At 40.8% G+C, this 13,640-nt stretch overlaps 1 protein-coding gene across 10 annotated transcripts in view; it reads left to right on the plus strand.

The window, feature by feature from the left end:
• The window catches only part of LOC103035951 (tight junction protein ZO-2), a 117,848-nt gene that overhangs the window by 65,158 nt on the left and 39,050 nt on the right, over positions 1 to 13,640 (plus strand). For 5 of the 10 annotated variants that reach the window (XM_049485821.1, XM_049485822.1, XM_022670579.2 and 2 more), the window contains one exon: positions 12,659 to 12,712. In XM_049485821.1, coding sequence (XP_049341778.1) covers positions 12,668 to 12,712 — 45 coding nt within the window. In that variant the 5' untranslated portion in view covers positions 12,659 to 12,667. Of the gene's footprint in view, positions 1 to 1,758; positions 1,858 to 2,096; positions 2,200 to 10,119; positions 11,202 to 12,658; positions 12,713 to 13,640 lie in introns of those variants that run through there. The other 5 variants (XM_049485816.1, XM_049485817.1, XM_049485818.1 and 2 more) reach the window with 4 other exon arrangements.

The raw sequence follows: 13,640 nt of genomic DNA on the forward strand, positions 1-13,640 counted from the left end.
GTTTGATTGACATTCGCTCCGTGCAGCGTGGAGTTATAGCTCTCTAATTAAAGGATGCTGTAGAAAAGATTACAGCAGATTGGAGGCAGGAAGTTTGTTTTTCTGATTAATTCCCTCCACAGTTCGAGCCCTGCAGCGTCTCTGACTCCGCCTCCCACGCAGGAAGTCATCAGACATTTATCAGCCACGTCAATAGTTCTGTCCTGTATTTACAAACACAATATTATTAATTTCTACAACTGTGCACTTCAAATCCTTTAATTTTCAAAAAAATAATTTCTTGTTTTTGCTGAATCTTACATAGATAGTTAGATAGCTAGGTAGATAGATACAGAAGTTGGAGAGTAAAAGTGAAACACCTGGTTTTAGAGCACAGTAACTGATTGTGGTGACGGACAGTTCTGGTGGAAACAGGAGAGTTGAGGTGCACGTTGAATTCTGCGTGATTTGATCAGCCGTGGTTTTATTTATTTTTTTGGATACAATCCGGGTTAGCACCCGAACATCCCTTTCAGACAGCTTCCTCTTACAGCGTCCACAGTTAATCCTGTTGGATGTGGTTGGTCCTTCTTGGTGGTATGCTGACATTACCCTGGATACCGTGGCTCTTGATGCATCACAAAGACTTGCTGTCTTGGTCACAGATGCTCCAGCAAGACGTGCACCAACAATTTGTCCTCTTTTGAACTCTGGTATGTCTCCCATAATGTTGTGTGAATTGTAATATTTAGAGCAGAACTGTGCTCTTACCCTGCTAATTGAACCTTCACACTCTGTTCTTACTGGTGCAATGTGCAATTAATGAAGACTGAACACCAGGCTGCTCCAATTTAACCATGAAACCTAAAATCCCACACTAAAATGATGACAGGTGTTTCAGATTCATTGTCCAACCCCAGGGAAATTAGGATTCCAGCAGCATCATAACAGGGCACAGGGTACACACAAGTAAAAGAGGGAAAGTAATAAATAAAATACAATATACAAGTATCCGAAGAGTCCAGCAGAGGAGGTATTGCACAGTATTATTGCACTCTGATTAAGAATTATTGCATTTAGTCCATGCACTTCAGTAATGAATACAAACCTGGAGCACATCCTTCGGGCTGGTGCAGAGCGGGATGTTGGGCAGTGTAAGGGGGGATGTTGGGGCTGTTTGCTCTGGAGCTCCTGAGCGTTTGAAAGCTTTTAAAGCTGAGGGACAGTTTTTCCTGAGCAGAGAACGATGCTGAAATATTAAAGGCCACGCCGCTGTCCTGCAGAGACTGCATCCTCTGCAGCTCGCTCACACACTGCCTTTATGTGTGTGTGTGTGTGTGTGTGTGTGTGTGTGTGTGTGTGTACGTGGTGCATGTGTGTGTGTGTGTGTGTGCACTTGAGAGCTTGAGTGAGCATATAGCATACCTCCACAACTTTGTCTTTGCATGTGTGTGTGTGTGTGTGTGTGAAAGAATGTAGGCCAGTATTGTATTAGTCGCATTACATAACATGGGAAAGAGTCCGATTCAGAGAGTGAGATAGAGAGAGAGAGAGAGAGTAAAGAATGGAGGGGGAGAAAGAGAGAGAGATAAAAGGGTGAGAGAGAGATAGAGAGATAACAGGGAAGATAGTGTGTATGTGAAAGAGAGATAGAGCTAGAGAGATGCAGTAGAGATGCAGATGAGCGCAGGTTGCTCTCTCTCTCTTTCTCTCTCTCTCTCTCTCTCTCTCTGTATGTGTGTGTGTGTGTGTGTGTAGCGGGCAGACGGCTGCTGGGCTCGTCTGGCGGACCCCTCTGCCCCGGCTGCTGCCATGAAAACGGTGCTGCGCCGAAAGTGGGCGCGCGCCGTCCGATCGCTCAGGAATCGCCAAGGCTGTGTAAGCTTTATTTTTAGCATCCTTCTCTCTCTCTCTCTCTCTCTTTATCTCTCTCTCTCTATTTCTCGCTCTCTCTTTATCTCTCTCTCTCTGTCTTACCCTCTCACACACTCCCTCCCTCCCTCTCTCTCTCTCTTCCTCACTCCCTCACTCTCTCTCTCTCTCCCCCTCTCTTTCCTCCTCTCTCTCTCCTAATCTTCTCGGGCACAGCTCTTAATTAGATTGGAGCCGCGGCGGCCATGGGGAGAGATGAGTGTGGACTGGCTCCCCTTTAGCTGCTGCTGCGTTCGCTTGCGGAGATCGCAGCCATGGAGGCGGCGTGGAGCTGCGGCGCGTGGCGAGGTGCGGGGGGAGAGCCGGCCGCTCCGGAACGGCAGCATCATCATCCTGTACACCCAGAGCCCGGCGTCCGCATGCCTGCTCCAACTGGTGGGAGGCGTAGAGAGGGGGAGTAGAGGGAGTGTTGTAGAAGGAGTGAGTTGTGGGGAGAGAGGGGGGGGGGCTAAAGAGATGATAGAGAAGATGGAAAGAGAGAGAGAAAGAGAGGGAGAGAGATAAACCCTCCTTCAGCCTGGTCGCGGGATCGCATTTCCTCTGGATCCTCCCCTCCCCGCTCAGAGCTGGATGATTGTTTGCTCTGTTTTGTGTGGCGTCTGAAGCCTCTGAGGCATTGAAGGGTTGATATGTTGATGTTTAGGAGTGTGTTGGGTGTTGGGTCTGCTGCTGCTGCTGTCGGAGGGGGTTTATAGGGTGTCGTAGGCTCGTTAGTTACTTGGGGTCGGAATCAAGTTAGTTTGTGTTGGAAAGTTAGAAAGTTAGTTAGTTGGCTGTTCTTGGTGTTCTTCGCTTAAGAGTTTATAGTGTATATATTGAGTTTTTTTTTTTTTTTTGATGATGATGATGCATCAACATATACCGGCATGTTCTCCTTCTCCACCAGTCTTACACACTGCTTTTGGATAACTTTATGCTGCTTTACTCCTGGTGCAAGATCCTGGCTTGGGATCATGCATCTCAGGTCCGCATGCTTGATCCAACTGGTGTGAGGCGTTGAGAGAGGGAATAGAGGGAGTGTTGTAGAAGGAGTGAGGTAGAGAGGGAGTGAGCTGTGTTTGGGAGGGGGGGACTAAAGAGATGATAGAGAAGATAGATAGAGAAAATAGATAGAAAAAAGAGAGAGAGAGAGAGGGCCTGGTGTCTCCTCTCTAGATGCGGGATCGCATTTCCTCTGGATGCTCCCCTCCCCGCTCAGCTCTGGATGATTGTTTGCTCTGTTTTGTTCGTGGCGTCTGAAGCGTTGAAGGGTTTATGTGTTGGGTGTTCTGCTGTCAGAGGTGGTTTATAGGGTGTCGTAGGCTCGTTAGTTACTTGGGGTTGGAGTCAAGTTAGAAAGTTAGTTGGTTAGTTAGTGGTTGTTGTTAGTGTTCTTCGCTTAAGTGTATATAGTGTGTATATAGTGCGGTAGGTAGGTGAAATTAATAGAGCAGGTGATGCAGAACTGCAACTGGAGATGGCCTGTGCTTGTGTGTGTTTTATTTATATATGTATATAAGTGTGTATATGTGTGTATTATGTCTGTTTATGTGTGTGTGTGCATGGGGTAGACGGGGCGGATGCATGAGTATGCATGAGTAAAGCAGTAAATAGTAAAGTGATAGTGCTGCTGGAATACAGAGAGGATGTCTTTAGCATGATGCATGCTGATGCAGGTGTGTGTGTGTGTGTGTGTGTGTCTGCTGTGTGTGTGTGTGTGTGTGGCGGGAACATGAGCATGTTTGTAGACTTTATTACTAGCCCTGTGTCGCATAGCGTATATATTATACACTGCTATAGAGGTGTGTGGCTCTGGGAGGCTCTGGGACTGTATAAGTGTGTGTGTGTTAGTGTGTGTGTATGTGTACAGGATTTGAACTATGACTCTGGTGTGATGCTCATCTTTAGGTTTGCACTGAAATTCTATGCTAAAATTCAGTACAGTATGTTTGTGTGTGTGTGTGCAGTGTTTTGCTATTGCGTCTGAGGGAGTGTGTGTGTTTGTGTGTGTGTGTGTGTGTGTGTGTGTGTGTGTGTGTATCTCTATCTTGCAGACTGTGTAGGCTCTGCACTGCTCACACTCTGCATCTGTAGTAGGGCTGAAGATGGGATGGTTATCTTTTTCTTTTTTTTGATGATGATGCATCAAGATATACCTGCATGTTCTCCTCCTCCACCAGTCTTACACACTGCTTTTGGATAACTTTATGCTGCTTTACTCCTGTTGCAAAAATTCAAGCAGTTCAGTTTGGTGGTTTGATGGTTTGTGATCATCCATCTTCCTCTTGATTATATTCCAGAGGTTTTTTTATTTTGGTAAAATTAAAGAAAGAGCTGTATATGTGGGAGTAAATATGAGTGTTTAAGACAGGACTGCTTTTTAAATGCAGCATAAAACAGGGCGACTAATCAGGATAGAACTCATTTGCATATCTTAGTCTCAAAGAGTATCCACAGTCAATACCTGCTGGTTTCCTTCTCTCTCAGCACATTTAAAAATGCACGTTAGGGCATCAATAACAAGCAGACAGGATAGAAAAGAAGTAACGTTATTTGTTACTCTATGAATTTACTATATACTCTGCTGCATATTTACTAGAGGGGGTGTTAAAAAACAACAAATTTGGACATATAGCGTGTAAATAAGTCTAAATAAAGGCTACAATGTTAGTGTAGACAGTAGAGTTACAGATGCAGCATAACTCAATTTGCAGCAAATCTCAATTTGATACACTTTGAAAAGGTGTAATTCATAAATTACCGTAAGTCTTTGACTAAGTTTGACTTTAAAAGAAAATGTTTTTAAGAATTACAGTTTTGTTTACTTAATTTAACTTAATGTGTTAATGTCAGTCAGAGAGAGAGTGAGAGAGAGAGAGCGCTCAGTCAGAAATGTCACTCCTTCGTTTCTTTGGTTTTACTATGAGTGAATGGAGGAGCTACTGAGCTCTGAGTTTCCTCTTCTGAAGTCCCCGCTGCTCCACCAGCCGCTTGCATTCAGTAAAACTGAGCCGGATCCTCTTTTAGAGGCTGTACGTGTGCCGTAAGTACGTAAAGACGATGCGTGACGTGACCAGAAGGAGAAGAACTCCTGCGAAAAGCAGAAGACCCGACACCCCAGTTTTTAGAATGAATATATTAATATTAGGATTAGCAGGGATGGTGGTTCCAGCACACTGGTACCATTAAACACAATATTTTATCCATATTCTTCTCCACTCAGAAATGATTCTGCTTTCAGTTCAGAAACTAAATAATACAGACTGACACTTTAATGTTACAATGTTAAACATCATAACAAAAAAAGAAAACACTGAATGAGAAAAGGTGTGTCTAAAATGTTGACTGGTTCTGTATATGGGTTAGAAATCCAATGTATGGGTTCTTTAATATGAGGTTATGAGTTTGTGAGGATGTGTTGTTATGTTGTGAGGATGTTATATTGTTAAATTGTGATGTTGTGAGGTTATGAGTTTGTGAGGATGTGTTGTTGTTATGTTGTGATGTTGTGAGGTTATGAGTATCTGCAGTGATTATGTAGTTGAGAGAGGAAGAGTTCTGCTCTGTTTTTGCTGAGGCATCTGCTCCCGCTCTGCTTTTCAGATCTGCTTTTTCACAGTTCAGAAGTGATTCGGGGCTCTGCTCGTGTTCAGGAGTGTCAGGAGGAAGCAGGTGTTTGGGTCTGCGAGTCCCTCAGGTGGAAGGTGTATTTATATCATGGTCAGCTGCGTGAGCCTGTTTGTTTTTAGCATTTTGGTAGGGCCAGATACAGGGGTGGACGAAATGGCCCTTAAATAATATCAAGAATACACTACTGCAGTACACGGTTAGTATTATAGTAAGTAGTTTCATAATCAATGATTGAGTTTGGAGTATTACCTAATTACAATTACTTCATTTATACAATATTATTATATATAATTTGAGTTAAAACACAAATTCAAATATTTACATAATCTTAAAGATGTACTGTGTAAACAGACCAAGTCTCACTGTCTCAACACATAGATGGCATTTAATACATTATTTTTAGTATACTACAGTGTATTATGTGTGTTTTAACTAAAAATATTTAAATTTCAGGAATTATAATATATTATTTATCATAAATGATTTGAGTAATATTGTATAAAAGAAATTGTAATTAGGTAATACTGTATGCAGAAATGTACTTCAAGTTTACTAAAAGAAGTTCAGTTCTCTTATTTACTCCGTGTAACAATTGAGTCTTGAAATCAAGTTGAAGTTACTTACATTTACATAAAATTAAATTTACTTAAAAAAGCAAATGCAGAAAGTTGTAAAACTTTTTAAGTGAATAATACACATAATTTTTACAGTGTAGATCTGTAAACTTTAAGAAGAGTCAATTTGACCCAGAACAAAACAGGAGGGTTCATATTTTAATACAAACTAAGGTCATTTAGTTGGTTTTCCAGCAGTCAAATCAGTTTAAATCAGTTTAAATCAGTACAGATTTAGTAAATCAGTAATTTTAGAGCGCTGTGGCTTTAAGGTTAGGGGTTAATGAGGTTTATGGTGAGGTCTGGTCTGCTGTGGTGTGGATTTGTCATGTTGTGTGGGATGTTTGCTGTGTAGCTTCATGCTAACAGCTGCTCCAGATCAGCTACATCAGCATCAGCTGGATCCCCCGCTCTGCTCCCGCTTCAGCTGCTCTGCTGCTGCAGCCAGGCTTTGTTTTAGCTCAGGTGTGTGTGTGTGTGTTCGAGTGTGTGCTGGGTTGGGGCTGGTGCCACGGGAATAAACACCCGGCCTGGATGTGTTTGTGTGTGTGTAAATGTGTGTGTGTACTTGTTTAGGGTTGCTAAGGCCTTCATTTAGGTTGCTTGGTATGTACGTGCCTCTGTGTTTGATGCATCTCTTGTCTGCAGTGTGTGTGTATGTGTGTGAGTGTGTGTGTGTGTGTGTGTGTGTGATGTATCTGCAGTTCGCTCAAAAAAGTAATTGCTCCATCTCTTCTCTATCACGCATGGTCTCTGATGTGTAGTGTGTGTGTGTATATGTGTGTGTGTTTGTGTGTGTGTGTGTGTGTGTGTGTGTGTGTAGACTGTAGAGTTGTATGCTATCAAGGGGATTGGCTGGTGGGCTCCTTCTGCATGCAGGTGAATGAAGAGAGTCACAATTTTAGTCTCTCGGGTTAGTCTCTCAAACAGCTGATGGCAAGCTGCATAACTGGGATTCGAACCAGCGATCCCTTGATCATAGTGGCTTCACTGGATCACTCGGAGCACAAGAGCGCTTATTTTAAGAAAATATCTATATTTGATGCATTATAATGTATCTCAATTAAAAATATATGACATATCGCAATATTTTTTCTCACTATAAACATGTAAATGTCACCTTGCAAAGTCATATTTTAGAGTTTTATTAAATCATGCAGTGAATGTAGGTCTTTATCAGGCCTGACCTTATTCTGATCGCTTTTCTTTAAGTAAGAGCTGAGATCTGCAGAGCCGTGAGCTTGACCTATGGGATTCTGCTCAGGAGGGACTCGGGGTAGGGGGCGGAGCTATTTACCTGCAGAGAGATCTGAACTACTGAATCTGAGTTTAGGAGGAAACTGGGAGACTGAAGTAGTTCAGATGCTCCTGCAGAGAGACCTGATCTCACGTGAAGAACCTTTACAGATTAGGAGATTCACAGATAAAACAATATAAGGAAACAGATTGCATTAAATTATTTAAGTTACACAAACTCAAATCCAACACTTAAAAAAAACACTTTTTTAAAGAGTCGATATAAATGCAAAAAGGCAACAAATTATTCTTGAGTTAGTTTGATCTTCTCAGCATAAGTGATGCCAAGTTTCTGAAATATTTGAGTTATGTTAACTTAATTAGTTCAGTAAGAAATACAGTTTACAGGATTTACAGTGTGGTAATAGTCGTAATCACATTGTAATGTGGTAATAATGCCATGTAACAGTAGTTATGTTTGGTAATAATAGTACAGTTATAGTAGTATAATAGAACAGTATTAATAATAACAGTAATAACATGTTAACATTATTACAGTGGCAATAACAATGTAATAACATATAACAGCGTCAGTAATGCAGTTATATATTCTGACTTCTCTGTCACTCCATCATTTCATTTACAGTTTTTGAGGAAGGGAAGTTTTATGTGTGTGTGTGGGTGTGTGTGTTTGTGTGTGTGTGTGTGTGTGTGTGTGCAGCTCTGTGTTCAGCCTGTCTCTGTGGGTTAGTGTGATGTGCTGTTGGTAGCACTCTTTGGACTGCTCTAGGAAACGTAACACACCCACCCCCCCCCCCCCACACACACACACACACGTCTACACTAATGGTGTGTTTTCACAGAATTCAGAGAGCAAATATCTTAAGGCAGAATCCTCCAATTAAATTGTGTGTGTGTGTGTGTGTGTGTGTGTGTGTGTGTGTGTGTGTGTGTGGGTGTGGGTGTGTATGTGGGTGTGTGTGGGTGTGTGTGTGTGTGTGTGTGTGTGTAAAGTAAGCAGAATGTTGTTGTTTATTATGAACACGCCGCTGTTCTGCAGAAACAACGGGTTTTATTGGTCTGAAGTCTGGAGTCCTGCTGTGAAAACTGACAGATTCCCTCTCTCTCTCTCTCTCTCTCTCTCTCTCTCTCTCTCTATTTATCCCTCTATATTTCTCTCTCTCTCTCTCTCTCTCTCTCTATTTATCCCTCTATATTTCTCTCTCTCTCTCTCTCTCTCTCTCTCTCTCTCTATTTATCCCTCTATATTTCTCTCTCTCTCTCTCTCTCTCTCTCTCTCTCTCTCTGTCTCTCTCTCTATTTATCCCTCTATATTTCCCTCTCTCTCTCTCTGTCTCTCTCTCTATTTATCCCTCTATATTTCTCTCTCTCTCTGTCTCTGTCTCTCTCTCTATTTATCCCTCTATATTTCTCTCTCTCTCTCTCTCTCTCTCTCTCTATTTATCCCTCTATAATTCCCTCTCTCTCTCTCTCTCTCTCTCTCTGTCTCTCTCTATATTTATCCCTCTATATCTCTCTCTCTCTCTCTCTCTCTCTCTCTCTCTCTCTGTCTCTCTCTATATTTATCCCTCTATATTTCCCTCTCTCTCTCTCTCTCTCTCTCTCTCTCTCTGTCTCTCTCTCTATTTATCCCTCTATCTCTCTCTCTCTCTCTCTCTCTCTCTCTGTCTCTCTCTCTATTTATCCCTCTATATTTCCCTCTCTCTCTCTCTCTCTCTCTCTCTCTCTCTGTCTCTCTCTCTATTTATCCCTCTATCTCTCTCTCTCTCTCTCTCTCTCTCTCTCTCTGTCTCTCTCTCTGTCTCTCTCTCTATTTATCCCTCTATCTCTCTCTCTCTCTCTCTCTCTCTCTCTGTCTCTCTCTCTATTTATCCCTCTATATTTCCCTCTCTCTCTCTCTCTCTCTCTCTCTCTGTCTCTCTCTCTATTTATCCCTCTATCTCTCTCTCTCTCTCTCTCTCTCTCTCTCTCTCTGTCTCTCTCTCTATTTATCCCTCTATATTTCTCTCTCTCTCTATTTGTCTGTAATTCTCAATTGAATTAAATTCAGTTCAAAGAAGCTTTATTGGTATGATCATAGTAAATTACAGTATTAGTTCAAGTGTTAATAAAGCATTAATTAATTAATTAATTGAAATAATATAATAATCTGCTTTTTAAAAAAACACATAAAAAAGAAAAATAAATTGTTTTTCTTTAGAGAGTATTACAGAAATGCTGTGTTTAGTTGTAATACACACACTGTAAGGGCCTGGTGATGATATAACAGTGTGTGTGTGTGTGTGTGTGGTGATTAGAGAGGAATTCTGGGTAATAATTTAGAATATTCTGTCAGTCTGACAGCTGTGGCCACGTTAAATAAACATGTTTCCTTAAATAAAGGTCTGATTTGGGGTAAAGGGCTGTGATAGTGTGTGTGAGAGTCCAGCGCCGTGTATCTCTGTGTGGATCTCTGTGGATCTCTGTGTTTCTCTGTGTTTCTATGTGGATCTCTGTGTATTTCTGTGGATCTCTGTGTATTTCTGTGGATCTCTGTGTATCTCTGTGTATCTCTGTGTTTCTCTGTGTTTCTATGTGGATCTCTGTGTATTTCTGTGGATCTCTGTGTATCTCTGTGTATCTCTGTGTTTCTCTGTGTTTCTATGTGGATCTCTGTGTATTTCTGTGGATCTCTGTGTATCTCTGTGTATCTCTGTGTATTTCTGTGGATCTCTGTGTTTCTCTGTGTTTCTATGTGGATCTCTGTGTATTTCTGTGGATCTCTGTGTTTCTCTGTGTTTCTATGTGGATCTCTGTGTATTTCTGTGGATCTCTGTGCTCTGGATCAGACTGTAGAGTTTGTGGGTTGTGCCGGGTCTGTGATCAGCACTATCGACCCGGATGCCTGTCTGTTTATCAGGGAACAACGATACCCTCAAGCTGTGTATGTGTTGGGAGTGTGTGTGTGTGTGTGTGTGTGTTAGTTGTGTATTTTTTGGTCTGAGAGACATTTAAATCTTTCTCATAGAGGAAAAAAAGTACAGTCTCGTGTGTTTACTGCACTTCATAGTTTAATGATGATTCCTGATCAAGTAGCAAGCAGCTGATTGGATGTCTGTCACGATATATTGTCCCATAAATAATCGTGATAAACTAAATAATTGTCATTTTAATGGATATAATAATAATTGAGCAGAATGAAAGTGTAAAGCTCCACAATATTCACAGGTCTGTTCATACAACCAATCAGAATACAGAGGAAAGGGAAAAAAAGGATGAGTTTTCATTTGTTAATTTGGTTTGAACAGAGAGTTGTGTGAGAATTGTGAGAATACTCCATATATTGTTATATATTCTCTGTTATATATCATTCTGCATAGTCTCAACTTATTAGTAACTTATAATAACATTATAACAATGGGACTCACTCAGTATTACACTCTACTGTATGTTTATAATGAAAGGTTATAACCTAATCAGACAGACAGGCCTAATCAATTATCTGTTTCTTCTTCTTCTTATCTTAGTTTAGTATAAATGTGAAGTAAATGTAGAGCTGTTTAAATGTGGAGTGACTGCTGGTTCTGCTGGTGCATCTTATCCATTCTATCTTGTTCACAAATCAAAAATAAAGATCTCGATTCTCAGCACGTCTCGGGGAAATGTGGTTGAGTTCTGTTTTTGTCATATTGCCAAATCTCAGGCCGCAGTGTTCCAGCTCTCTCTGTCTCTCCATCGTTACGGTGAACTTATTAAAGAGAAAAGCTGTAGAAATGCACTGGAATCCCTAAAATTCATGAGAAAAAGCCAAAGAGACAGAAGGACAGTTGGGTCAGATTTTACTTCCACCAGTACTTCTACCCTTTCCTTATCATCTGTCCATTCCCTTACTCACTGCAAAGAAAAGTCGGACCAGTGGTCAGTAATATTAGTAGTATTACAGTCTATAAGCAATTGTACAAACTTTGAACTGGACTGATGTTAAGAAAGAATTTATTCATTTACTCATTCATACATTTGTTATATGTCTCGATGTTGATCTGTCCTTTAATCCATTCACATAGCCACCGACCAATAACAACAATCCATAAACCATTTATCCATTCATCCATTTATGCATTAATGCATTTGTTGATCCATACCTCCATCCACACACCCACATTCACATCTGCATACACAGTCAACCATCTATTCAACCATCCACCCATCAACCGATCTATCTGTCCACTCACCCATGCACCATCAATCCATCCATTTGATTCATACAGAGCTAAACCAACTAAACCAACCAACCACACCAATCAAGCATCCCTGAACCCTCTCTCCATACAACCAACCAACATTTCAAACCCAACAAAAACTTAACTATCCACAGTCCCACCCACACAACCATCAAAAATCCACTTATACAACCAAGCAACCATCTAGAGATAAACCAACCAAACAAACCCCCAACCATCCCTCAACCATCTCTCCATACAACCAACCAACCAAGAAACAAAAAATCTCAACCATCCACAATCCCACCCATAAACAAACTATCCAGTCTGACCTACCAACCAGCCACCCAATTCACTCACCCAATTACCCCTTAATTCATTCAACCAATCAACCAAAAACTTAACCATACACAAACCTGCCTACCCAACCATCAATAAATCCACCCAGTCTAACCAACCAACCAACCAGCCATCCAAATCACCCACCCAATCACTTGTACAACCAAGCAACCATCCAGTCTAACCACCCAACCAAACCCCCAACCATCTCTCCATACAACCAAACAACCAACCAAGAAACAAAAAACTCAATCATCCACAATCCCACCCACACAACCATCAATAATCCACTCAATCAACCAACCAACCAGCCATCCAATTAACCCGCCCAGCTACCCCTACATCCATCCAACCAAACCAAAAATTCTTTCAGTCTAGTGGTGAACTGCCTTAACTAATCAGAATTATGTTCCATTCACTTCAGAAATAATGGTGAAGATCTGCACTTAAAGATCCAGAGTTCTAGAATACAGAACTATAAACAATGGTAGATCTGTCCAATTACTTACAGACTTACACTTATTTACTTCTGTTGCTTTTTCTCGAAAAAATGAACAATTAAAATCAAACAAACGCTTTAATGAGACCCTGACTACTGGTCCAGCCATATGCAAATCACCCCATAAGCCATTACCCATACAACCATGTACTGTTCCAGTAACTGATGCGTTATATATGTGTTTTATTAACAGTTTATTAATAGAAATGTGTTTTTCTTTCTCTCTGCAGACCTCAGGAATGGAGGAGACTGTGTGGGAGCAGTACACTGTGACGCTACAGCGAGTACGTAACCACTTCCCTTTCTTTCTAACTTACTTCTCTGATTACATCATCATTATCATCATCTACCTGGATACGTTAATATATAATATAATATAATATATAATCAAATGTACAGTACAGAATTATTACTGAAGCAGGAAAACTGAGCACACCTCGTTTTTGAGGACTCCAACCTATTCCTTAAAAAGAGGTCATTTCACAGCAAGTCAGTAAGATATAATCTTAAACTGTGATTTCCGGAGAGTTCTGTTGACTTGTGGATAAGACATGTGGATGTTGGAATATACTTTTAAAATACTTTTCCTTATAAATATAAGACCACTAGAGACTCGAATGTTAAAACAAATAAAAGAAAATACTCATATCTACTAGTGGTTGTGTTGAATTACCTACCTAAACTGAAGCTCATTGCTTTCCTGTTCACCAGCTCAGACTCTGTCTTGTAGTCCTTCTGGGTTCGTCTTTCCGTCGCTATCTTTCAAAAGCATTGGTAAAATTGCTAAATTTGGCATTTTACTTTTTGCCTCCTGTTATGGAGCTTTTTAGAAGGATGCTGATTCTACAACATGCTGTATTTGCCTGCTGTTTTGTTCTATTCCTGGCAACCCAGGGTGTGGAAATGGAAATAGGACTGGGGAATGGATAGATGCATAGATTTCCGCTGTGTTGCAGTATTACAATTCAAAGATTACTGTTGAACATACTATTGAAAACATTGCTGTAAATAAATGCCAGTGCTTAAATTTCATGTTTCCTTAATATCAGATCATACATCCTGATTGTTTCAGTATTGTTCGAGTTAGTTTAGAGAATATCGTACATATTTTAAGTGCAGTGTTTTATTATTTTTATGAAATTCTAGCCACCCTCAGCTTTGGCATCTTAACTAAGCTGGTTTCTGACTGTATCTGCTTATAAAATCTGGCGT

Source organism: Astyanax mexicanus, chromosome 12 (assembly GCF_023375975.1).
Source record: "Astyanax mexicanus isolate ESR-SI-001 chromosome 12, AstMex3_surface, whole genome shotgun sequence".
NCBI lineage: Eukaryota > Metazoa > Chordata > Actinopteri > Characiformes > Acestrorhamphidae > Astyanax > Astyanax mexicanus.